At 34.3% G+C, this 24,872-nt stretch overlaps 3 protein-coding genes, 1 long non-coding RNA gene and 1 pseudogene across 11 annotated transcripts in view; 3 read left to right on the forward strand and 2 right to left on the reverse strand.

Annotated features, from left to right (window-relative positions):
* LOC115973357 overlaps window positions 1–24,579 on the reverse strand; it is a 30,546-nt gene extending 5,967 nt beyond the window's left edge. For 4 of the 8 annotated variants that reach the window (XR_004087702.1, XR_004087698.1, XR_004087700.1 and 1 more), the window contains exons 1-2: window positions 24,323–24,579; window positions 23,293–24,072 (exon numbers count right to left, since the gene is read on the reverse strand). Coding sequence is in view for 2 of the 8 variants with exons in the window: in XM_031093616.1 (XP_030949476.1) it covers window positions 23,293–24,072; window positions 24,323–24,442 (900 nt within the window). In the remaining 6 variants the exon portion in view is untranslated. Of the gene's footprint in view, window positions 1–18,787; window positions 19,129–19,454; window positions 19,771–20,050; window positions 20,135–21,963; window positions 22,160–22,887; window positions 22,961–23,104; window positions 24,073–24,322 lie in introns of those variants that run through there. The other 4 variants (XR_004087699.1, XR_004087701.1, XR_004087697.1 and 1 more) reach the window with 4 other exon arrangements.
* LOC115973362 lies at window positions 825–5,487 on the forward strand. Its single transcript, XR_004087703.1, has 4 exons — window positions 825–1,024; window positions 2,220–3,091; window positions 3,610–3,770; window positions 4,784–5,487. It is a non-coding gene; the product is annotated as an uncharacterized LOC115973362 (long non-coding RNA).
* LOC115973361 lies at window positions 6,181–10,373 on the forward strand. The gene is made up of 2 exons (XM_031093621.1): window positions 6,181–6,546; window positions 9,797–10,373. Exons 1-2 carry the CDS (start codon window positions 6,298–6,300, stop codon window positions 10,025–10,027), a joined length of 480 nt encoding a protein of 159 aa, XP_030949481.1. The 5' UTR covers window positions 6,181–6,297; the 3' UTR covers window positions 10,028–10,373.
* Window positions 7,315–9,790, reverse strand: LOC115973360 (annotated as a pseudogene).
* Window positions 14,673–18,166, forward strand: LOC115973358 (probable cinnamyl alcohol dehydrogenase 1). Its single transcript, XM_031093619.1, has 6 exons — window positions 14,673–14,738; window positions 15,014–15,127; window positions 15,248–15,478; window positions 16,913–17,198; window positions 17,318–17,468; window positions 17,588–18,166. Exons 2-6 carry the CDS (start codon window positions 15,108–15,110, stop codon window positions 17,782–17,784), a joined length of 885 nt encoding a protein of 294 aa, XP_030949479.1. The 5' UTR covers window positions 14,673–14,738; window positions 15,014–15,107; the 3' UTR covers window positions 17,785–18,166.
* Window positions 24,580–24,872: the final 293 nt, after the last annotated feature.

Consider the following 24,872-nt stretch of genomic DNA (forward strand, 5'->3'; position numbering starts at 1 on the left):
TACCAGCAAAGACAATCTTCCAAAGCATTCCAAGGAAAAATATAAGTACAACAAGTAAGCACATTAGAGCATGGCGGTAGAGCAATTCCAGGAAAAGTTGCTGCCTCCACATTAAATGCTCCACAACTAATACTCTGGTCGCATTCATGTGGAGAAGACCCCTGAATAGTACTGTCTTGGCAACCGCAACACACAAAAAGCCAAAAATGGTTGTCTGATGGGATAGGTACTTAAGTAAGGGCTCAGATGATCAACAAGTGTGGGATTAGGATGGTTTAGAGGGGACTATATAATGGGAGAGACCCTCCATGAGAAGAGGATCAGAGATTTTCCCAGAGAAAACACTGTAGCAATCTAAACTAACTTTGCAACCATTGTCAACTGTCACTCAAGAAATAATAAGTTGAAGCTCCTCGGACTAGTGCCAATGATTGAATTGCTTGCTCAAGTCCATATTTGTTTCACTTATTCATTCTTTAAATCATTTTCAACTGTTGTTACACTCATTAAAGTCCAGTTCTTCTACCCATTCTCTACAAATTTATTGTATTGGGCTTGCTGGGCTTGAATTCACTTATCCCTTAAGAATAGTGCTCAAACCCAGTCCCTACAATAGTCATATTAACTAAAACACGTCAACTCTCAATTTTTTAATCAACTTTAACTAATAAAAATTTTACCCGTTAAACTAACTGAAATTCAAAAAATTTATACACACTAAAATTACATTAAAACGTTGTCTTTACTTTTTTTAATGACAGCTTTTTTGTTTTTTTTTTTTTTTAACATCAATAACGGTGTTTGGACTTCGGATCCAAATTTTGTCCAAATTAAAAAAGTGCTCCGTTCTATCGTTTATTTTCAAAAAAATGTGCTCCATTATAGTGTGTGACCCGCCAAGGTCATACGAACGCTCTGACGAGAGAGAGAGAGATATGGCGTCTTGGTTTTTGGATTTGTAGAAATATGAAGGAATTGGGGACATGTGCTCCCTACTCCCTACCTACAATTCTGGAGAATGGCGGTACTCTCTCTCTCTCTCTCTCTCTCCCTGTCTCTTATTATTGCCACTTGTTGTTTGCATTATCACAATTCTTATTATTTTCTCAACAAATTACTTTCAATCCTTAATTTCCCAATCACCCTACTAAACTATGACTAGTTCAGTTTGGTTTGGCTACATCTGGGTTGGGTGTGTCTCTGCTCACAAAAACAGTGTATAAAATCACATGACATGTTCATTCACATAGAATAGTCACACAATTGTTTTTTAACCTTTTCTATGCTATAATTCGAAACATTTAAATTTCCTCATATTTTAACCATTCAAGCGTGCTTTGTCTTTGACTTTGACTTGCACCCAAACTTTTTTATAGAGCTTGCTTAATGATTTAGTGCTGATTCTTTTCTGAAACACCAAGTGTAGTAAAAAATAAATAAATTAAAACTTGTTGTCATGCATGATTTCTTCTAGTTTTAATAGCTTGACACCATATAGGGATATCCAAATAATTTTTATTTTGATATTTTGACACTGCAAAAGGATATTCAAATTAAAATCATGCAAAAAAAAAAAAAAAAAAAAAAAAACCTCCTTCAATTTACGTTTTTTCTTAAATTTTCTGTGACTGACTGACTGTGAGAGAGATAAAAAATTGGAATAAGGATGCCCATCTCAAAGCTTTTCAGGTTGACATATCATCCTTCCAGTCGATATTCAACTTTAAGAGCTTTCTGCAGCAGTGGCTTTTGGATTCAAATATGCGTACTTCGGTCCAATTATATGATCAAACATGCAGACAGCATGACAACAATTTGGATGAGCTTCAGCTTTCTTTTGATTTGTATAATTTGATCTAACTAGCATAAGTTGCTAGTGACCTCTGCACTTTTAATACCAATATTACCATGCTCAATTAGACTTGAACCTCATGGAATTGAGACCTACAAGATTGTGTCGAAGTCGTTTTTGTCCTTTGTTTTATGTGTTTAATCTTCCATTTCATATCTTTCTTTGTTATGCAAAAATTGTGTTTTTTGGTGCTACATTTTCAGCAGATTTTTTTTATTGCATCTTTGCAAAATACATTTTGATGTCATCACAAATAATTGTTAGTAAATATCTTATTCGTTTTAGTGCCTGTGATACATCCCTGTTTCCTACCCACATGAAGTTCAATCATGGGTTGTTTGATGATAAGTTTACATGTGTTTTTCAGGATGATGGCTACAAATTACATTGGTGCATTCTGTTTGACCAATCTTTTACTACCACTTCTTAAAAATAGTCCTGTGCCTTCCCAGATCGTGAATGTTACATTTTTTTACTCATCCAAATGGTAAAATTGGTTTGTAGTTATGTATGTGAACATGTTTCTATGAACAATTAGTGGTACATTAGGGAAAAACTAGTACACTTCTAATTATTGCCTGTGTACTACTTGCTCATCCTTGATTCTATGCCAATGCCATTACTTTGGCATTGGCTCTGAAATTGCTGTCCATTTCTGATACATTCAATCTGCCGATATGATGACGTTAGTTGGAAAAAAAGTGAAAAGAGAAAAGCAAAGAAAAGAGAAGTTAAAGAAGGAGACTTGTAAAAGAATGTTAGTGCTGGAAATTTTGTTTGACAGGCATATTGATGTGTCAAAGAGGTCACCAGGCTTAAGTTGTAATGTTTCATTAATATGGTAAATGAATGAATGTGCTAACTTACTAACATCTGACTGTTGCCTTAACTGAAAATGGCAAAAGAAAAGTGCATGCTGATTGATCCCTCAGGATAAGATATGCTATGATGGCTTTCCATTGAGCCAAAAAGATAAGATATGCTGTAATGAGAGTTCCTGCAATATCACCTTTTCCACATGGTGCTTGATGGTTTGTTAAATTTCTTTATAAGCAGGAATTTATAGTTAGAAGAGTTCAAACCCATAATTGCATCGGCTAACAGATTATTTAACACAAAATTCATGAACTCCTTGTTCTTCAGTTTTTAATTTGCAGGTTGACTAGGAAACTGTTTCGGGGAAGTGCTTCTCAAGAACAAAACCATATCCATGTGCTCGTATTTATGAGAATTCTAAATGTAAGATATAAATGCCCCACCAGATATATCAGACTACCTTTTATTTGAAACCTTACAAGTAGCACCCCATTTTTTGCCGTAGTATGCCTAGTGCTGTTTTCTTATGAGCTTCACCGACAACTTTGCTTGATGGAAAAGTATCATCGGGTCTCTGTCATGTATTGCGCTTTTTTTTTTCTTCTTCTTATGGTTTTTCATTTCTTTTCAGGCCTTGGTGTATCTTTGAACATATAATTATCACTAAACTTGCTTGAGTGCAATTTTTTGAATACATATTTATCATTTTCTGAGCTTTGTGCATTAAAAACTAGGATTGTATCCCTACATTTTCCCTTTTTTAACTCTTTGTACTCTAGATTTCTTGTCTTCCATTCTCGTACCATGTACAACATTTTTGCTTTTTAAGCATATTTGAGAATTTTTAGGTCTAACTAAATGCTGTCATCCATTATGCTTTTTCAAGATGTTCCACAATAATTTCCACCTCATTTTTGTTTCTGTTTTTGTTTGATTTGAAGTGCTGTGGATCCCGGAGTAGTGGAAACCAATATTATGCGAGAGGTTCCCTCGTGCCTTTCTTGTGTAGCATTTACATTTTACAGTCTTGAAGCTTCTCAGCCTTTTGCAATCACCTAAAAAAGGGATAAGCTCTGTTCTTGATGCAGCCCTTGTGCAACCAGTGAGTTTACTCCTCCTAATAATTTGTATTATAATTCTCAAACCAAAGTTGTTATGCAGGCACACCTTTTTTCGTTATATATATCTTAATCAAAGCTATTATGCCTACAATTTCATGTGTCAGTCCAACTCCAGTAGTTATATCAGCAATTTGATTGTACTGAAGCAATTGACAGAAATGTGGCATGCTAGAGTGTATTGTCTAATGCAGCTAGTTCTAATCTTGTACCTTGATATACATCGATAATTTCTGGAATATCTTAGATGCTCCTCCTATTTAGTAATATTAAGCAACTTATGCTGTGATAAAGCAGGACACCTTTTTTCTTATTTATGAACGTTGTTGAGGTAATATTTTCTTGAGACTCTTGAAATGCACCCATGTATTGTTTAGTGTGGGGTGGAAGTAGAACATCAATTTCTTGTGATGAGTTTTTGATTGTGTTCTATGGACAGATTGGATGGTAAGTGCCTCTCGTGTCTTTGGTGCTTCAAAGTTGAATTGGTTAATGCTCTTTTCTGGACATGCCTTGGTTTAATGGGTGGACACTCCAAGGCATCAAATATTTAGTGTTGACCGTTACTTGATAGTTGATACTGATGTCACATGGATTATATAACGGATATATTTTTCTGCTGATGAAAATTAGTGCCTGCAAATGGACCACTTTTGTCTGTTGCTGTTTGCGTCAAAATCTATAAGATTGACCTATGACAGGCTGTTCAAACCCACATATTATAGTGTTGAAGATTTCTATTACCCTGCATGTTTTCTTGAGTTAGTTTAGTTGGTGGGTAGAAAGCTTTTGATTGAGTGCTAACATTACTAACCTCTTGTTGTGGTTGATAACTTTTTTGATCTGGGTATGATTCTCCTTGCATGTGTGTTAGAAACATTTAGCTGAATTATTATTGAATTGGATTTTGGTGTAGTTTTATTGACTTTATGGAGGAAATCTTGGAATCCATGTCAATGTGTTGGTTACTGAGATAATTAGTTTGTGTTTATTTCAGGATATATCTGGAGTATACCTTTTCAGTGGAAAGGGTAGAACCATTAACTCTTCTGCACTTTCGCACAACAGCAAACTTGCACATGAACCTTGGACCACTTCATACAATCTGTTTATGCAGTCATAGCTTGCTGTTAAGGTTAAGGAAATTTCCACGTGAATATTTGATTGTAATAGGGAGGGAATGTCTTCATCAACGAAAAGCAAAGAGAAATAGCACGGATTTGAAATGGTGGCAGTTGCACGGAGTGCGGTTGATGGCCTGTTCACTTCTCAGTTTGTCAGTCCTTTTGCATCATGGATGTTGTGATAGATGCAGTCTTGCAGTTGCAGAGCTGTAATTGGAACTTGTTTATGTTATTTCTTTGCAAAAGCCTCGAGAGCTTTTCAGATATCATGGTTCTTTAAAAGTAAGATCAGAAAAGAAATGGTGGAACACAGCAACAGAAGCCAAATGGAGACATCGTTGTTCATGTTGTTTGTGGGAAATAGTGGAGACGTAAGTGGAACTTGTTTAAGTTTTGTGGGCTGAATATATAAAATGTTAACAACGCGTTTACATAAATGTTAATTGTTTTTGTTTCAAGACATATGAGAAAAGGAGGAAAGCCTCAAAGTGACTGCTGCTGCAGCAATATATATATGTAGATGATGCCATATCTTATGTGAATGAATGCATATGGATTGTAGTCTAAATAGAAAGGAGGAGGGAAAAAGAGGTAGGGGGAATTTTTGGCTAAAAGTATGGATAATATTAACAAGCACCGTGCAGTACTTGTTAATGTTGCACTTACGTGGGTCTTATTTGATAAAAAAAATGAAAAAAAAGCACATAAAACTGATCCTACAACTTATTTTAATATATTTTTTCTCTTCTATAAAATTGGTCCCACAATCTAAAAGCTGCAAAAATATGACATAAAACTGTAATAAAGCTAAAAAAAAGTACAAAGGGCTGCAGTTAGTGAGCACCTTACGGTGCCTATTAACACAACCCTTTTTCTAACACCTCACTTAGAGGCTGGGGCTGGGGGTTGAAGTTGAACTAATTGATACTTCGGAACAGGGTCTAATGATATTTGTAAAAGTGTTTGTTTTTAGCATAGTCTAGTGTATTTCAAAAATTGAGGGATAACAATGAAATCATCTAAATATTATTATGAGTAATTCATAATAATAATAAAGAAATTAAAAAGGTTCCTCTTTATCTCATGTGAAGTTTGGGAGGGAATGAAACCTCAACTCATTTTCATTAAATTTTGAAAACATGTTGTAATAAACAGAAGGAGGATGCTATTGGAGGAGGGTAAGCAAAGGTAAAAGCCACGTGAGGGACACGTGCTCATTAGGAAGGGTTTCTACTTTCTTTCTAGTTAAGTCGATTTTATAAACCCAAAACCTCCCCATTTAAAATCCTAAATATATTGAGAGTCTAGCAGCTCTCAGTCTCAGGTGAGGTCCCAGAGCCAGAGTGGAGAAGTAGAAAGAAACGGTGGCGGAGTGATCGGAGTAGAGATGTGGTTCGTCGGCGGACTGTTTAGTAGGAGTAGGACTGCTACTAGTAGTGGTAGTGGTAGTGGTAGGTTGATGAATATGATGAGTAGTAGTCTGGTGAGGCATTTCTCTCGAAAAAGGGGGGAGAATCTTCGGAAGATAAATCCGAAGGTGGCGCCACAGGAGGCATCTAACATAGCTCAAGACCTCTACCGTCTCATCAACCAACGCGGCCCTCTCACCATCTCTAATGCTTGGATTCAAGCCCAGGTCCTTCCTCTTTTCCTCTTTCCTCTTTTCCCTCTTTTTAATTTTTTTCATTGTCATAATTGATAATACATCTCCTATTTCTATTTGAATCGAACACCTCTAACAATATTAAATACATTGTTTTTGTTATATTTTTATTTATTATGGTATAATTGAAGATATTGTGTCTTGAATGCGGGTAATTTCTAATTGGAAATGCCACTAGAAAATGAAACCTCACCAACCTGCATAGCCATAGATGCATATTCACATCTTGTACCCTGCTCCTTCCTCTCAAAAGGGAAAAGAAGCTTGCATTGTTTCATTCGAGCTACAGCCTACAGCTCATTCCCCTCTATTATGCTGCATAACATTATATCAAATGAATCTATTGTTTAACAGGTTTTAATTACTAAATATTATATATATTTTTTCTTTTCTTACTCGAATTACTTCATTTTCATTTCTGTTCATTTACTGCTTCACAAAGTTCTAAGACCTTTGTGCTTGTGGACGTGAAAATAGAACCAAAACATATACCACCATGTTCATGTCTTAACTGACGTATCCAATAGCTAGCAGAATATTTACAACATTAACTTTTTTTTGATAAGTCGAATATTTATAGCTACTATGAATTTTGTTTTGAATGTATAAATTATTTTTTGCGTATTAATCATAAGTGTGTGTATAAAATAAGTCAAGAGCCTTGTCTTAATTGGCACCTCTTGATGTTTCCAATGGAGACGTTTAGGGTTCAAATCCCCCCACCCTCAATTATTGAATTATTAGGGGAAAAAAAAAAAAAAAAACCCTGATCATGAGTAGAATAAATGTATTGATAATTGAAAATAGACTTGTAGATATAGAGATTTCTCAATTGCAGAATACCGATTAGAACTTTGATTCACAAACATCATGAGCAAAACTTTGTACCTCTACCAAAATCCATCCTCACTCTTTGTCACCTGTGTTATAGTTGAGATGTTCCTAGTCAAGTTAATTACACAGACTAACTTTTCATTTGTTTAAAATAAAAAGAATGAAACACACTCTATCAATTTTGTGTTTGAAAAGGTTTTATAATTAGACAAAATGCACTAGAACCATATAAATTTTGTTGTCTTTGTTGTTTTGAGGGTCAAGAACTAAGCATGGTTAAATTGAAATATCTATTTTTCGTTATTGTTTCTTCTTTGTTCTTGTGTTTCCTGTCATATACAGCCCATGTACTTTGGCGCACTCTTCTCTGATTTTTAGTGAAAAAAAAAGGCTAAAATGCAAAACTCACCCTTTAGGTTTCACCATTTTTCATTTCAGTCCTATAAGTTTGAGTTTTATCATTTTAGTCCTCTAAGTTTCATTCTTTCCTAATTAAGTCTTCTGTTAATTTGCTGTTAATTTTTTCCGTTAACTTACCATGTTATTCAAGATCCAACCCAATTAAGTCCTTTGTCTTCATCTATGTTATTCAAGATTCTTATCTGACCCGTTACAGCCCTCATATTCTTGACTGTTTCTGCTACATTTCCAGACCCAGATAAATCCCCTTGAATCCTTATCATAGCCGCACCTTCTCTTACTCTGCTCAATGCTTCTCCGTGGTTTTCACACCCAAAAACAAATGGGCAACAAAAGTTGTGCTTGTTAATGAAATTGTCCTCATCTGCAAGAGCAATAGCTTCGCTCTCGTCGATGTAATCGATCCCAATGGCTTCAAGTATCTGGGCCTCGATGAAATGGCCGAGCCGGGCATTGACCATTATGGGGATCAAAACGATGTGCTTGATTTCCTTGATGAGAGATGGGTCTGGCATGCAAGAAATGCCTCGTTGAGATGGGTCTGACACAATGAGACAACATGCACCAGCTTGTTCGGCGATCTTGGCTTGTTCGGCATTTGTGACTTCGACAATGGCTCTGCTGTGTAGCATTTGGGTTAGCCCAGCCTTGAGGGAAAATGGTTTTTCTTGGCATCTGTGATGGCGATGCTATTGTAGATTGTGACGGCACCTTCTTCAGCCATCGCACCAGGTGTTTGTGAAATTGTCTGGACCAAAAAATGATTAGAAAAGAATAGGAAATGAGAAACAAGGAATGGTTGGCTTTTGGTAACAGAAAAAAAAAAAAACAACGCCTTTTTGGTAAGTTAACGGTAGAAATTAATAGCAGGTTAACAGAGGATTTAATTGGGAAAGAATGAAACTTAGAGGACTGAAATAACAAAACCCAAACTTATAGGACTGAAATGAAAAATGGTGAAACTTAGAGGGTTAGTTTTGCATTTTGGCCAAAAAAAAAAAGTCATTTCCACTATCACAGACAAACCATTATGAAGCTACTTAAATCACACGCTTGTTCATGAAACATTTAAACATATTTAAGCTATGATTTTAACTCTTAAAGAGTGGTTTGAAGTTGGTTTCATTATTAAACAAGTTTTTTTTTTTTTTTTTTTCCTCCTTTTTGAAGCTGCGTTTGTTCATGATTCTTGGTTTATATTAGCCCTAACTTATTCTTTAACTCCTAAACTTCACTTGTTTCAATTCTTTTTCCATTTCACACTTCTCCAATATTTGTCTAACATTAGTATCTATATGGATGGTGTAACACTTTATAAATCTTGTGTTACCATCAAGATTGACCTTTTCTTCCTTGTATAGTACTGCTGATTAGACTCATTCTTTAGTTGTTATATATAATGCCAAAGACAAAATATGACTTTATGACTAGCTCTTTTAGTAAAATTCAAGTTATTAAAAGGATTTTTGTAACCTATTTTGATGGTTATGACACACTAAAATTTGTATAATCTAAATGTGGTTTATGTTCGTCTATGAATCAATTGAGGATCCATAGCCAATCCCAAAGCCTTTTTGTTGTTGTTGTAATTGTAGTTAACTTTCTAATGTTATTCTTTTGCAATTTATGTGCCTATGGATGTATGGACAATCATTTGAATTAATTGACACTGCACATGTCCTTCGTTTACTGAGCCTGGGATGAGATTTTTTTTACTGTACTATGCCATGGAATAATTATGTTGCTACTAACTTGCTAACTTTGGATTGTGCACAGGGCACCTGAGGATATATAGATCATCTGTGGTACATCATAATATGTTATTGAAATATGAGTCACAGATAGAGGATAATCATATGTTCTCGAAATGAGTCACTTATATGTTGTTCTTTTAAAAAAATGTATATGGGAAATTATATCTGCTTGTGTAAGCTTTATGTTTTTGATTAGGTTTGATTTTTCATTACAGGAATCTGGTATTAGTGGATTGAACAGCAAGACACACTTGAAGCTAATGCTCAAATGGATGAGGGGGAGGAAGATGCTGAAGCTGTTCTGCAACCAAATTGGTTCCAACAAGAAATTTCTGCTATGTACTTTGCCAGAAGACCCTCAAATTGCACAGTTTATTAAAAACTCAGAACTGAAATCGCAGACTGAGAAGCCTTCCATAAAGAGGAAGAGAAAGCAAAAGAAATAAAATGTATGTATCCAGACCTACTTTCATCCGGAGTTGGTATAATCCGTGGTAACATGAGTGCTTCCTTCAGTTGATGTCTTGAACATGTTTTTTGTATCAAGATTGCTGTCTAAAGCTGTTTTGCTAGTTCGTTAGGCTTTTGTATGCTGCCCAATTTGCTTCTTTCCCATTTTCTATGTAGTTGGATCCAATATGGATTGTTAAGATACAAACTATTGATTTTCATGTTTTGGTGGGATTGGGAACAGAGAAATTTGGTTATTGAGAAATTTGGTTCAAGCCTAAACTTGGGCTTGGGTTTGATTCGATTGCTAAATAAATTTATATAAACAAGCTTTTTCTTGAACCAAGCCCCAGCTATTTATAAATGAGTCGGTTTAACTTCCATTCTAAAATATTCTCCTAATGAATAGGAGATTGTGGTTTTCGCTTCCCTAATTAAATTCAACTATGTGATTGTATTTTGGCCAATACACTATAAAATAAAATATCTAATCTTCTCACAAATTAACTTCGATTATATGTTTCTCAAAAAAAAAAAAAAAAAAAAAAACTCCAATTATATGACTCATAAGTCAATATAGCCACTAATTTGAGAATCTAGATATGTACGTTAAGTTTTTTGTCTGCAATAAAGAAGTTATTAACCTCAAGTTTTGCTCAATAATGCAGGTTGGCAAATTATTTGCCAAATAGAATTGTTTCAAACTTATATGGAAAAATAACCTCTTTTTTTAACTCAGTTTCATGCCACATCTGCTGGTGTGGTTGTTGTTTATGTAGTGTTTGTAAAAATAATATTCATCTGGATCTTGACTCTTTATGAGGCGAGATGCATGTAAATAGATTTAGTTCCTCTCCCATTTCCAAAATCTCTCTCTCTCTCTTTGTTAGCCACTAAAATTGCCACCTAGAGCCACTATTTCATGCTTTGAAGGTACATCTCAAAGTCTAGCTCTGTTTTTTTTTTTTTTTTGTGTGTGTGTGTGTGTGTGTGTGTGTGTGTGTGTGGTAGAAAGACGATTCTATAATATTATATTGTAATGGCAGATTCTTTAATAGAATCTGTAATGACCTTGTTGTTTCTCCTTAGTTTTTAAATCTCAAAGTCTAGCTCATATCCACGTCTCTCATTCTTTGCTTTTGTAACTAATGCCTTAGATTTTAGATGATAAAAAACACTATTCGAAGTGTTGGTTTTGATAAAGTAAACCCATTGATTTTATATATAAATTAATGGAAATGTAAAAGGAGGTTTTTAAGGTATGGGTTAGCATTTGAGATGGTTTTATTGATTGTATGTTTACAGTTTATGAGACCTGAAGAATGGAATCAACCGCCTTGAAGAGGCGAGTTTCATTTAAGCCAATTTTGCTTCTTTCAGAAATGAGTTTTAACAAAAGACGCTTTACGTCAAAGACTTAAGTATTGATCGGCAATTAGAGAATTCATAATGGCACTACTACCCTGGAAACTAGTGTCGAATGACTCGAATATCATTTCAACTCTTGAAGAGTTGAGATATACTTTCAAGTGGCTCTATCAAAATTAAAAAAATCAGTTTATTTTACTATTCAGCTTATTTTTGTTACTATTTATGGGTCTTATTGCACTTTTTGATACTATTTATGGGTCTCACGATACTATATCATCTAATTTTTATCTTTATCAACAGTATTTTTAGCAAAAAATTTTCAATTTTAGCAAAATAAGTGGATTTCAAATAGACTATTTTAAAAATCCACTTGAAACTTGCTTCTTAAAAAGTTGTGATCTAAGTGAATCATTTTTAAAAAAAATTTATTTGGAGAAGCGCTTTGTATCTTTTCCAGTGGGTTTTGTGCTCTGTTGTTCACGGGATGATCCACAAACCTCTTTTTTCACCAAAACTTTCATTAAAAATGGGTCCCATGGCACTATTTACACATTTAAAAATTATTTTGTTACAGTATTTTCAATAAAATAAACGGTATCCAAACACACCCTTACTCTTCTTGAAGAATTAAAATTCAAGGAAAGACTCAAATTGCAAAAAGAGATTATTTTCTAATATATAAATTTAATATAATCTTATTTGGCAAAATAGTTCGAAAGCAATATTATTGAGCAAAATCGTCGAGTTATTGAAGAGAAGCTATGGCTGTATGTAGAGAAACCAATGTTTTGGCGCGCTTTGAAGAATTAAAATTCAAGGAAAGACTCAAATTGCAAAAAGAGATTATTTTCTAATATATAAATTTAATATAATCTTATTTGGCAAAATAGTTCGAAAGCAATATTATTGAGCAAAATCGTCGAGTTATTGAAGAGAAGCTATGGCTGTATGTAGAGAAACCAATGTTTTGGCGCGCTTTGACTCATTTGAATTCTGTAATAGGAATAGTCCCATAGCTCCACCATTCCAACTCAAAAGAGGTCACTGCCTACGTAGTAACGTCGCTAGTCAATATAAGTAATTTGATCTTTTTTCATCATGATTCTTGAATAAATAATTTCATTCATATTAAAAATATAAAAAATAAATAAATATTCAAGGTCATCAAGGAGGTCACTGCATACGTAACGATAGAGTCACTAGTGAAATTTTTAAATTTGTGGCTGCCTGACAGGGGAGATGAGATGACCATGGTCAATAGCACTCAAAATGAAATAAATCATTTCATCTTTTTTGGTCTGATTAGATAATTCTTTGATATTAAAAGCCTCTTGAGTTCATTTTGTTTAATTTGACCCATTCTTCTTTTTTATTTTATTTTATTTTATATATAGAGGCCTGTTTTTAATGATTGTGCTCTTTATTGAGTCCAAGACACCTATTGGTGTTTGGTGTAAGCAGAGATTAAATTCCAAATTTCTTATTCAATTATTAGAAATTTTACTTTTTTTTTTTTTGGGAGAAGACAAAATTTTACTAATTGAGTTAACTGGAAATCATCATTTTATTTATTTATTGTTTAATTCATTTTGGGGTGCCCAAAAAATTATTCATTTAGACATTATTTTCATAACCTACCTTTTCATTTAAGTTTAAATTAAAATAGTAATTTTGATAATTTTTTTCTTAATTAATTTAAAGGATAATGTATTGTAATCCTGGATTTTCTAGAGTTTGACAAACAAAATAGAGCGAGAGAGCAATATTATATAACATATTCTTAGTATTAATAAAACTAAAGTTAACCTATCTATATTGGATTCTAAAAAGACTGATTCTAATTGGAGAGGTAAAAATCGAACGTTTTCGAGTGTATGGTAAAGAGCCGTGGAATCATGTCTATCTATAAATAGTAGAGCGAGGAGGGGAGGTTGTTTTCATCCTCGTACTATCTCTATCTATCATTCTTATTCTCTGTCGAATTTCAAATAGTAGAGTGAGAAGAGGTTGTTTTCATCCTCGTACTATCTCTATCTCTATCTATCATTCTTATTCCCTGTCCCTCTCCATACATATATATACTTCCTTCATCAATCTTGGTAAGCCAAACAGTCTCATCTTTGCTAATTAAAAGTAGCCGTTATCTAAACTCTATAATTCTATTTTCTAAAACGACCAATAATTTTCATAGCTGGTTTTGAATTCGATTACCTTTTTAATCATAGATATACAGTGGTTCTTGAACTCAATACAATACCATTTAACTTTTTTTTTTTTTAAGGTAGAGAAGGTGCTATATATATATATAAGCTAGTTTTGTCAGCTAATTTATTTTTATTTGAAGCAACATAAGGTGCATATTAGCATATATATATATATATATATATATATAACCTTGATGGATTTCTTTCAGTCCCCCAATTATATTTTCCTTTGAGGAAACTGATGCTTTATTGCTTTATGGTAAAGCAGTCCACAACAATGAGCTCCTTGACTGCAAATGATGATTGCCTTGGATGGGCGGCAAGAGATGCATCTGGAGTTTTATCACCTTACAACTTCAGCCGCAGGTGTGTTTATTTATTCTTCGTTGAGGGGGGAAAAGATGATCGAGTAGAGCTTTTCAAGGAAATAAAACAAGAAAAAGCTTGCATGTTTATTCATCATTCATTAAGGGCACATTTGGTTGTCCATGAGTTTGAACACCGCCATTCATAACTTATTTTGACATACAAATCCATCATCTTGAATGGGACCATCAAAAACATCGAAGCCATCACTACGAGGGATGGGATAAAGCATTTCTACTTTCATTAAACTTTTTACGATGGTTGTGATTCTTGAATTGCCCATTGAAAATGTTGGATTTGTTTCCCGAAAAATTATAGAAATATGAGTGGCCAATCTGTTTAGCTCAAATTGCAACTCCTCCCATTGTTAGCGTAAGGTGGAGGAATGAGGTCGCCCATTCAAGACTTATCAGGTGCATGTGTAAGTTAAGTATAGGCGTCAAATGTCATAGAGTAACCAGTTCTTGATTTGTCTATGCATTAGTAGCAAAAAATTTACACCTACCTTCTTCGGCCTTTTCTTAAATGGCCAATGTGTGTCATCTTTTTTTAAGAAAATGTTTGTTTAAGCATGCCTTGCAGGTCTTGCTTGCTTTTGTTTTGCTTGACGTGATGGGTACTTGACGTGATGAATACCTTCTTGAAGTACAAGTATATAATAAACAAAAGAAAAGAAAAATTATATTTGCTTGAAAGATGGATAGCCTTCTCTTTATACATTATGTTATTTGTTGATGTGTTTTTATTCTCTTTGATGTCCATAAAGGTAATGATTTACTTAAGTGAGTGACAAAATGTAAGCAATTTGCTCAAGTTTATGAAATATTAAAATTTTTATAGAGAAGTTAATCCATGTGTTAATTTTTTATATCATTAATTAGTTGACAATAATGATCTTATACCTGAGTTCCCATATGATTTGAGATCTACAATTAAAAAATAATTGAAATTTGCTTCATGAATTGTGTTTTTCTTGGTTATATGATTTTTTTAATATTATGTTCTGATTAAGAATTAACTTGGGAAATTTTATATATACAGGGCTGTTGGGAGTGATGATGTTTCAATAAAAATTACGCACTGTGGAGTTTGTTATGGTGATGTAGTTTGGACTAGGAATAAACATGGGGATTCAATGTATCCTGTAGTGCCTGGGTAAGTGGACGAACATATGCTATGAGTAGTCCTAAATATCCTTGACCTTTACTTATATTTAAAAATAAATAAAAGTCTAAGATATATTCCTTGAACTGATATATTGTAATTGTACACCAGACATGAAATTGCAGGAATTGTGAAAGAGGTTGGTTCTAATGTTCATCACTTCAAAGTTGGTGACCATGTTGGAGTGGGAACCTATGTCAACTCATGCAGAGATTGTGAGTATTGTAATGATGGACTAGAAGTTCATTGCGTAAAAGAATTAGTTTACACCTTTAATCGCGTGGATGTGGATGGTACTATTACTAAAGGAGGATATTCCAGTTACATTGTTGTCCATGAAAGGTAAGTATTCTTTTATGCTACTACATACTCTTCCTTTAGTTTCCTTTACATACAAAATTCAAAGTTATGGACTAGGACCAATCCCTCCCTTGATAAAATTAATTGTTTCTGCAGAATGTATGAAGCTATCGCTCACATTTGCATGGTATTTACATCTAGGCCTCTGATGCACTTGCAAAACAAGAAGTCTAAGTTCATACTACTTGGATTATGTGCCAATTCATTTGATCATTTGTTTTGTGGAGGCATGGGCGGCGCCATGCATAGTTCAGGGGGTTCAAATGAACCCCCTGAGATTTTATTTTTATATATATAATTTTATTTTTGTTATTTTACCCTCCTAAAATAAAAATTTGAACACTATGACCCTAAATTTTTTAAAACCCACTTGAAATAAGTTTAATTATGATTCTCTTAATAATGTTTTGATCTTTTTAAACACAAAAAAAGGCCTCACAATAAACCAATTTTATCTAAAATTTGGGAGAAATAGTAAGCCCAACAACAAAAGTAATTTTTTTTTAAAAAAAAAATCTTAAATCTTAAATAAAATAAAATAAAAACCATTTAGATCTTAACAAATTTGAAATAAACTAATAGAAAATACATAGTTTACCTTGTATATTTATAGTGTTTCTAAACAAACGTGTATAGTATAATTGTCTGCAATGTAAATCTTGCATTGATAGTACAATGTGAACGTATAGTTGTCCTAAACTAATAATTAAAAGTATTTTAAGTATTAATAATTAAAATTTACTTAACATAATTAACATGTTCATTACATTAAGAAAAAAAATATGTCAATTGAACCTATAATTTATTTTTTATTCTACTACTAGTATGTACAATAGACAAATTTGTAAAAAGGAAATCGTGTAAACCGTAAGATTTATATTTTACCCAAGATGTATCTTCTTATTAACCCTTCTAGAAAAAAATCTTGGAGTCGCCATTGTGTGGAGGTGTTAAATGGAGGTTACTTTTAAAAAACCAAAAAAGGAAAAAATAAATTACATGGAAGTTGTAGATTTTAGTGTCCAGGTAAGGCTTCCCAGGGGCCAGGGGGCCTTTTTTGGCAGTTTTGCCAGTGACTAAACAGCTACAATATTCTTGTACATTGTTTTTATTTTTTGTTTACTTGGTATCAAAGCCTTTGATAAAGGAAATCAAGAATGGAAAATCGACATCAGTATATAAATCTTACTGATGGAGCCTGCATCTATACTTTGCATGCTATTGGGAAAAGGACAAAATTATGATTTCTTATTAAGGTTCCAGAGTAGTCAACAGGAACCATAGTTTCATGTCACAACTTAGAGCGTTTAGATTTGATAACTTATTCCGATAATTGACCTACTGACCTTATGCTTAAGGGACTTTAGCTGTTTTAAACACAGAATAAGCATATCAGTTTTGGTCATGAATATACAGGTACTGCTTCAGGATACCTGACAACTATCCATTGGCTTCAGCAGCTCCTTTGCTATGTGCTGGAATTACTGTATATGCTCCTATGGTGCGCCACAAGATGAACCAACCTGGTAAATCTCTAGGAGTGATTGGGCTTGGAGGTCTTGGTCACATGGCAGTGAAGTTTGGGAAGGCTTTTGGGTTGAATGTAACAATTTTCAGCACTAGCTTATCCAAGAAACAGGAAGCCCTGACCTTGCTTGGTGCAGACAGATTTGTAGTCTCGGCTGATCAAGAGCAGATGGAAGTAAATTTATATAATAAAACTTCTTAAAAAGCATTTGTTTCCCTGTTCACATAAGCACTATTGAAATCAATAACCTATCTTCAGGTTCTGTTAGATTGATGGTTATCTGGTTTTTGCAGGCCCTGGCTAAGTCATTTGACTTCATAATTGATACAGCATCTGGTGTTCACTCACTTGATCCATACATTTCGCTGTTGAAAACTGCTGGTGTTCTAGTCCTAGTAGGTTTCCCAAGTGAAGCCAAATTCAGTCCTGCAATCCTTAATCTAGGTACTCTGACAATTTTTGGATTTGAAGAGTTTCATGAACTCTTTTAGTTAGACAATGTTACCTTTCCAGGTTTTGAACACAACAATTTTAATGAACTGCATGCATTGACCTTTTTGCAGGTATGAAAACCATTTCTGGTAGTATAGTAGGTGGTACAAAGGTGACCCAAGAAATGATAGACTTCTGTGCTGCTCACAAAATTTACCCAAACATAGAAGTAATTCCAATTCAGTATGCAAACGAAGCTCTTGAGAGGCTAATAAAGAAAGATGTGAAGTACCGGTTTGTGATTGATATCGAGAACTCCCTAAAATGAAACTGCTAGAGAAACAAGGAATTCTTCTTCCCAATATGTATGTTCATATGGATCACATATTGATACTCGTAAAGCGTACTGTGATTGGCAAGTCTTCCTTGTTGGATGGTGGGCATTTACTTCCATCAAAAAGCACCTGGTGTTGATCTTCTACATCCTGCAAGTGTCTAACTAGCCTGAAATTACTGAAGGGTTGTTGAGTAGTGTTGTGACAGATAGTTTAATAAAAATGATGAGTATAGAATTTTAAATTACAATCCTTTCATATTTTTATCCTGTAGTCAACCTTAGCCATTAGTATTTAATTTACTTGAATGAGGGAGCGGTATGAGTTGTATTATTATTTTTTTAATTTCTTAATGAAATTCCCTTGCATTAAGGTCCATTTTCATTTTGTGGAATCATGACTTTCAAAGAATGAGAGGCTTTGGCTTAAAAGATCACAGGTTGCTTCACAAAAACAGTAAAAAGCCTTTAATAAAACAGGTGGTTACTTTCTATGGTGAGATCCGTGCAATCATGATTAGCTCGAATTACCTAATTTTAGAAGAAGAAAAAAAGTATTGAATCTGTACAGACCAGTCAGCCATGACCCAAGCTTCTAAATTTGCATACAGTTCATACTCCATGGTCGGAAAAATTCATGAGAATTGAGAAATTCTCCTACCCGCCAAAGAGCTAAGAAGTAAAAGCATTGCCCTGCTCATGGTTCTAACTGCTGGGCGAAACATGTGACTTTCTGATCTCGTCTCACCATTTATATTTTATAGATCGGAAGGTTTACCTTACGTGACGGGTTCTGTGGCAAGGTTCTGTGGCATCATGCAAGGTTCACCTAGCCCTTTGTTTTACACTTTTACTGGATGCCTAAATTGGCTGCCAGAAATCTCTCCCTCTCTCCTTTGATGGGGTTAGAAGGTATTCGCCTCTTGGTCCAGTGATAGACAAATATTATCAATATGTTTGAATTTTCACTAAATCATTTGCAATTTGTCTTACTTCATAAGGATATGCTGTACTACTTGAAATTGAAACAAATCCTTGGCTTCATATCAATATTAATATACAAGAGAAAATCTATTTTCTTTAGTTTGGTAGAGCTGCTTAACTACTATGAGAAAATCCCTGGGCGTTTCTAAGTAAAAAGTCGTCTAAAAATGCATAAGCTACTTCTCAAAATTGGCAAAAAGATAAAAGCACCTTTGCTTAGCTGGGAAACTATTATTTACTTCAAAGTAATTCCAGTTACTATCCACCTGCTGCTGTGTCAAAATCTCTGCACAGAAGTTTGCTTCCTGATATACTTATCATACTTCGAAAGGCCAGGATCTATTAAGCAAGCTCCTGCAATTGGACAAAGGCACAGGCAATTAGTAGTCAAATAATGAAAGACTAGAAAGAAGTCCCCATTAGGATATTCCTGTAGCTGTGTTCCCATGGAAAGAGTAGGCCTTAGGCCATAGCAGGCTGCCCAAAGTTTGGTTGCCAAGCTGGTGGCATGCCCTTAGTTTCCTAACATCAAGATCATCTTTTTCTTTTCACTTTCTCCCGAAGTTGTAATTAACAGAGAATTAATTAATTGTTTTTACTATTTTTTGTGCGCTATGAATATCATCTCATGCTATCAGCTTGATCATAATTTTGGCAAGTCCACATGTTTTTGGACTTACCAATTACAACTTCTATGGTCATTTATCTTCAATCTACAGTCAACCTTGGCAATTTCCTCCATCCAAAATGCTAGTTACAGGAAGTTTTATTCATGGGTTAAGTTTGCTCCTGTGCCCTAGAAACAAATTTATCCTGCCTTGCTTTTCTTTCTTCCTCTCATAAAATGTAAAACCTTCATTGACAAGCAAAAAACAGTAGTGAATCCATTTGATATATATACATGTTTCATCATTTAAGAGGTCTTCCTGGTATATTATACACACGTACAGTTAGACTTGACTAGGAGAAAGACCCTGCTGTCACCCCTTTCACTAGCTGATTGACAAAAAAACACAAAATGTTGTAACCATTTGTTCCATTCCTTTCACAACCCAACAAAAAGCATGACCAGAAATTGTTACATCTGGTCAAGTACAATAAGATTTCCTTAATATATATATCCACACCACAAGAAGAGTTGACATTATAGTTATATTAGTGGTCGAATAAGAAAAGACAGCATAGTACGTTGTATGTTAGTCATACATTAAGGCTAACAGAAGGTCCTGAGAACTTATCCAGCAAAAACTAAAAAGCACCTTTTGGTTCTTTTTACCTTTGGGTTGCTGTCATTTTGATCCCTCAAGAATGAAAAGTTGCAATTTAAACCTCCAATAGAATTGTTGTCAACGTAAACCATCTGTTAAAATTTGGATTACTTCCAGTCATTGTCATTTTATTTTATTTTTGATAGGTAAGAAAAAATTTATTCAAAAAAGGAATTCTTTATGCAAAAAACATAAAGCAGCCACAAATCACAAAAGAAACAGAAACTAATGCACGAAAGAAACGACTCTACAAACAACAGGAGAGATTCACTAGGTATGCGTTTGGCATTGGCTTAAAAAGCCAGTTTTTTTTACTATTCAGATTATTTTTACTATTATTCATGGGTTTCATTGCACTTTTTGATAATATTCATGGGTCCTACTATACTATTTCAGCTACCTTTTAGCTTTATCTACAATACTCTTAGCAAAAAGTTTTCAATTTCAGCTAAATAAGCTGTTCTCAAACAAACACTAGATGTGAGTCCCCAAACCCCAATCAAACAAGGTGCCAACAAAGGAGCCAAGCAGCTGATTGCCTGAACTCTCCACATCCTCAAAAGTGCAACTGTTGCGCTCCCTCCAAGTACACTATATCAAACACATCAGAATCAAATTCCAAATGTTGGATGAGGGTTTCCCCAACCAATTCTTCCATCCAAAATGAAGATCAATCACCTTTCTAGGGAAAACCCAAGAGATCCCAAAGGCTCAAAGGACAAAACACCACAACTGATAGGCCTTCTCGTAATGAATCAATAAATGGTCCATAGTCTCTCCACTATACCTACACATACAACACCAATCTACAATAGGGAAAGTGAAACCTCTCCTCCTCAAATTATCACCAGTGATAGTGAGTATCCTCCCCCAAGTCCATTCAGTTGCTGGCATTTTAACCCCTCAAGCAAGAAAAATTGCAATTTAAATCTCCAATAGAATCATTGTCAATATAAACCTTCTATTAAAATCTGTTAGTACTTAGTAGAGTGCCAATAAATACTCCAAACTAAGTTGTTTTTGGCAGAACAAATTAAAAAAATGTTGTTTTGCTACATTTATAGCTTACAGTTGATGAATCTTGATTAAAGGATCACAATGACAAAAATCCTAAAGTTGAAGGTTTTAATTGCAACTTCTGAAAATTGAGGGACCAAAACAACAACCACCTAAAATTTAGAGGAACCAAAAGGTATTTTAGTCTAATTATTACTCATTAAAAGCATCCAACCTCGAGCCTTGTATAACTTATGTCCTCTTAGAAGGGAGCTGTTGAAAGGTGGTTCTATATCATCCATGGAAAAGTATATGAATATGGAATCAAGTAAAATTTGAGTTAAATGTAATGGCAGGCTATTTCATAAAGTCATACACCAATATACTTCTTTTTATATGCAAAGAGTCTTGAACCCACAACCTCACCCTCCACCTTTTTTGACAAGAGGAACAGATAACATTTAAGTTGGAACTCATTAACATCATAAACCAATAAACTTAAAAGAATCTTGACTCTAATTTTCATTTTTTTTTAATTACTAAATCTTGACTCTAATCTTCATCCACAACATTGGTCATATCTTCAATGTTTTGCCATATGTTGGATGTGATCTTAAGAGACAAGAACACTAACCAACTCCAACTCCAGAAGAATGTTTTACATCAAATCACCACTCAAAGCCCCCTATGAACTTGGTCATTCTAGATTTATAGTATACGAGATGCAACTTTTGACAACATTTTAATTATGACACCACTACTAAGGTTGCTTAAAAAATTTAGGAGTGAGTTACACAATCATCATAACACATATCTTAAATGGAACATGAGCTACAATCTTCCACCCTTTAGATCCACCCGTTCCAAAGCAGGTTTCAAAAAATAAAATATAATGATCAACTAAACTATGAAATAATAAAATTACCTTTGTCATCTGATGTACTAAGCAATTCAGTCAATCTTCTCTTAATTGTCTAAGGCTCTTTGGCCAACATCGTCCTCCATTTATCCTTGAGATCTTCTGGAGTTCGACTCTTATGAAATATGTGACGACCAAGTTCCAAAATTTTCCTCCAGGGGACATTTTTTTTGGCTGAAGCTGAAACATGATGCACACCTTCCTGCAACATAAGAGTGCTTGATAAAGTCAGATGTCAATATGCCAGACATTTAATATCTCCCTCCCTCTCTCTTTTGAAAGACAGCTTCTAATCTCAGAATTCCAATTGTGCTCTCTCTCATTTTTCTTTTCACAGATCCTTGACTTAAGAAAAAAAAATTATACATGTTCTTATTTTAAGCCATCGTTTTCTTGTGCATACTATTTTCATACTTGTCTTGTGCCCCCTTGAGTGTCTAATGTACTTATTTATTTACCACCCAAAAACTGCCACTTTCTACCACATACTGGAAGAAATATATACACCCACAAATGGAAAAACTTTAGTGTACTGCTTAGCTCTTTCAAATTACATATTTAAAAAAATAATAATAAAAAATCTCTAATGAAAAAATTGGAATCAAACAGCAAAGATCATGGAAGTGGAACTTGGATACTATGGCAAAGAAGATAAAGAAATCCAGCATTATTAGGTTGTCATATCAATCTTTGTTTAAGTTTAGATCTCTTAGTGAATATCAAATATATTAACACTGCATGTATCTGGTCACACTATATCCATGAAAATTAATCTGTTCATATTTCCAAACAAGTGTTGCGATACCAAAATGAATTTATTAGAATGGATTCTTGATGTTTTCTATTATTAGTGAAAAAAACAGGGAAAATATACATAATAATCGAGCATAGCTCTAGACAAGCAGAAGCACTGTGTCCAAAAACATATACCTTTAACATATTTTCCTCTTCAGCTGTCCAAAGTAATCTCTTTCGCTTTGCAGTAGGAAAAGGCATTGTTGTGCTGCACGTAGAAAAGCAAATTAACTAACCAAAAATAGTTGGCACACACCAAACACTATAAATAATATTCACTCCAAATTTCCACACTCTCCAGATTAAACCTTATTTAGAAAAAGGAAAACCTTATATGACATGAATAACTCACAGTTGCTTAGTCGACACTTGAGGTTGTCTTGACTTTTTGGAGGCAGCATGTTTCTTATTCTTGGAGGTGACCTTTTTCTCTGTGGTGCTATTTTCCTGAGAGGATAATTTCCTTGGTGAATCATCATTCTGAGGGAAAGGCTTCTTTTGGGCTCTTTGTTTGATTCGGCATACTCGTGCTGCGAGTATCTCCATATCTGAATCCGTAGTTCTAGAGGCAAAATCAGCATTTGAAGTCTGCTTTGGTGATTTTGGCTGCATTTGTTCTTCATCCTTGCTTCTGCCTTTATTTTCCTCAGGTACCTTTAAACCGTCCTTTGATCCTCCTTTTGATCTATCAAGTGCCCCATCTGCATTCATCTCTAGTTGTATGTTTTCTACATCTTCTGCAAATTTAGACTGATGTGCTTCAGAAATGTTTTCCTCATGTATCTTTAGACCGCCTTGTGATCCTTTTGATGCATCAAGTGCACCATCTTCGGTCATCTGTTCTTCATCTGTATTATGCTGATCCTGACACCTCTTTTCTTCCCCATCTTTCTGCTTTAGCCCATCCCCACCAACGGCATTTGTACCCAAAAATTTCAATAAATCCTCCTTTGCCAATTCAGCCTTTTTTCTCAGTTGTTCTTTCTGTACCAACGCTCGTTTGTGCAAACAATACGGGCAGTAGAATTGTTCTAAGTCGTCATCAGATATAAGTTCCTGACTCACGCACTTCTTGTGGAGAGCAATTGGGCAGCCAGATTCAGCACAAACAAACACATGTCCACCTTGATTGCATATTATACAAGTCTGTTTGAAGCAATCAATCTCCATACCATCATCTAGAGTAGAAATGTCATGAGAGGTAGAGCAATGGACTCTTGTTTTGGAAGCAAGAGCGTGGTCAACCAAATCAGGAGCTACATCATTGTGTAGCTGAGCATTGAGCATTTCTCCACAGACGCTATCTTCGTCCAGTGTGAACTGAAGATAAATTCTCACGCATTAAGCAAAAAACAGGAACAGGTAATTCTTAAATTCCCAAAATAAACTAGCGAGGATTTGCATAATGCATGCCTACATAATTATACCGCAGATTAAAAAAATAAAAATAAAAAAGAGTTCAAAATAAACACAAATAGATATGAAATTGAAAACCTAACGAACAATTGTAAAATTGCAATGTTAAACAAATATAGAAGAAGAGAACAAAAATATGAATGAAAAAACAAACCTGATTGTGTTTGCGATTGAAGAGCATAGGAAGTGAAGTAGTAGTAGCAGTGATAGAAGGAGAAGAAGAAGTGGAACGATTGTGTTTGGGCCTACCCCCGCGCCCACTCTTGCTTCTCATTCTCTCTCCGATTCCGATCACAACAACATTTCCTTTTCCCTTTCACTCCCCCCGTTTTTCCCATTTCCCAGGATACAGGCCAAAACTGTATTCCATTTCTGCTCCTCCCTCCTGGCCCAACCAAATAGGCCCACCACAGATGATATCGGAATATTCTTTTTTGTAACGAAGCATTTATATTATTATTATTATTATTATTATTATCTGCATATATTTCTGAATATATTAAGAGTATTCAGAAAGTTAGTTATTGTTTTTTTTTCTTTCAAAAATACTCATAAATTAATTAACTAACAACTTAAAAATATGGTTAAAATAGTAAATTGGAAAAAAAAAGTTAGTTTTTTTTTTTTTAATGTAAAAAATACCCTTACCTAAAACTTAAAAATGAGGTTAAAATAGTAAATTGACAAAAATAATAAATTTCTAC

This window comes from Quercus lobata, unplaced genomic scaffold (assembly GCF_001633185.2).
Source record: "Quercus lobata isolate SW786 unplaced genomic scaffold, ValleyOak3.0 Primary Assembly Scq3eQI_2012, whole genome shotgun sequence".
In the NCBI taxonomy this organism is placed as follows: domain Eukaryota; kingdom Viridiplantae; phylum Streptophyta; class Magnoliopsida; order Fagales; family Fagaceae; genus Quercus; species Quercus lobata.

Coding starts and splice junctions, on each gene's coding strand:
- LOC115973361 (XM_031093621.1), top strand. CDS start 6,298: ATGTGGTTCGTCGGCGGACTGTTTAGTAGGAGTAGGACTGCTACTAGT. Junction 6,547..9,796: donor ATGCTTGGATTCAAGCCCAG/GTCCTTCCTCTT, acceptor TTTTCATTACAG/GAATCTGGTATTAGTGGATT.
- LOC115973358 (XM_031093619.1), top strand. CDS start 15,108: ATGTATCCTGTAGTGCCTGG. Junction 15,128..15,247: donor ATGTATCCTGTAGTGCCTGG/GTAAGTGGACGA, acceptor ATTGTACACCAG/ACATGAAATTGCAGGAATTG. Junction 15,479..16,912: donor TACATTGTTGTCCATGAAAG/GTAAGTATTCTT, acceptor ATGAATATACAG/GTACTGCTTCAGGATACCTG.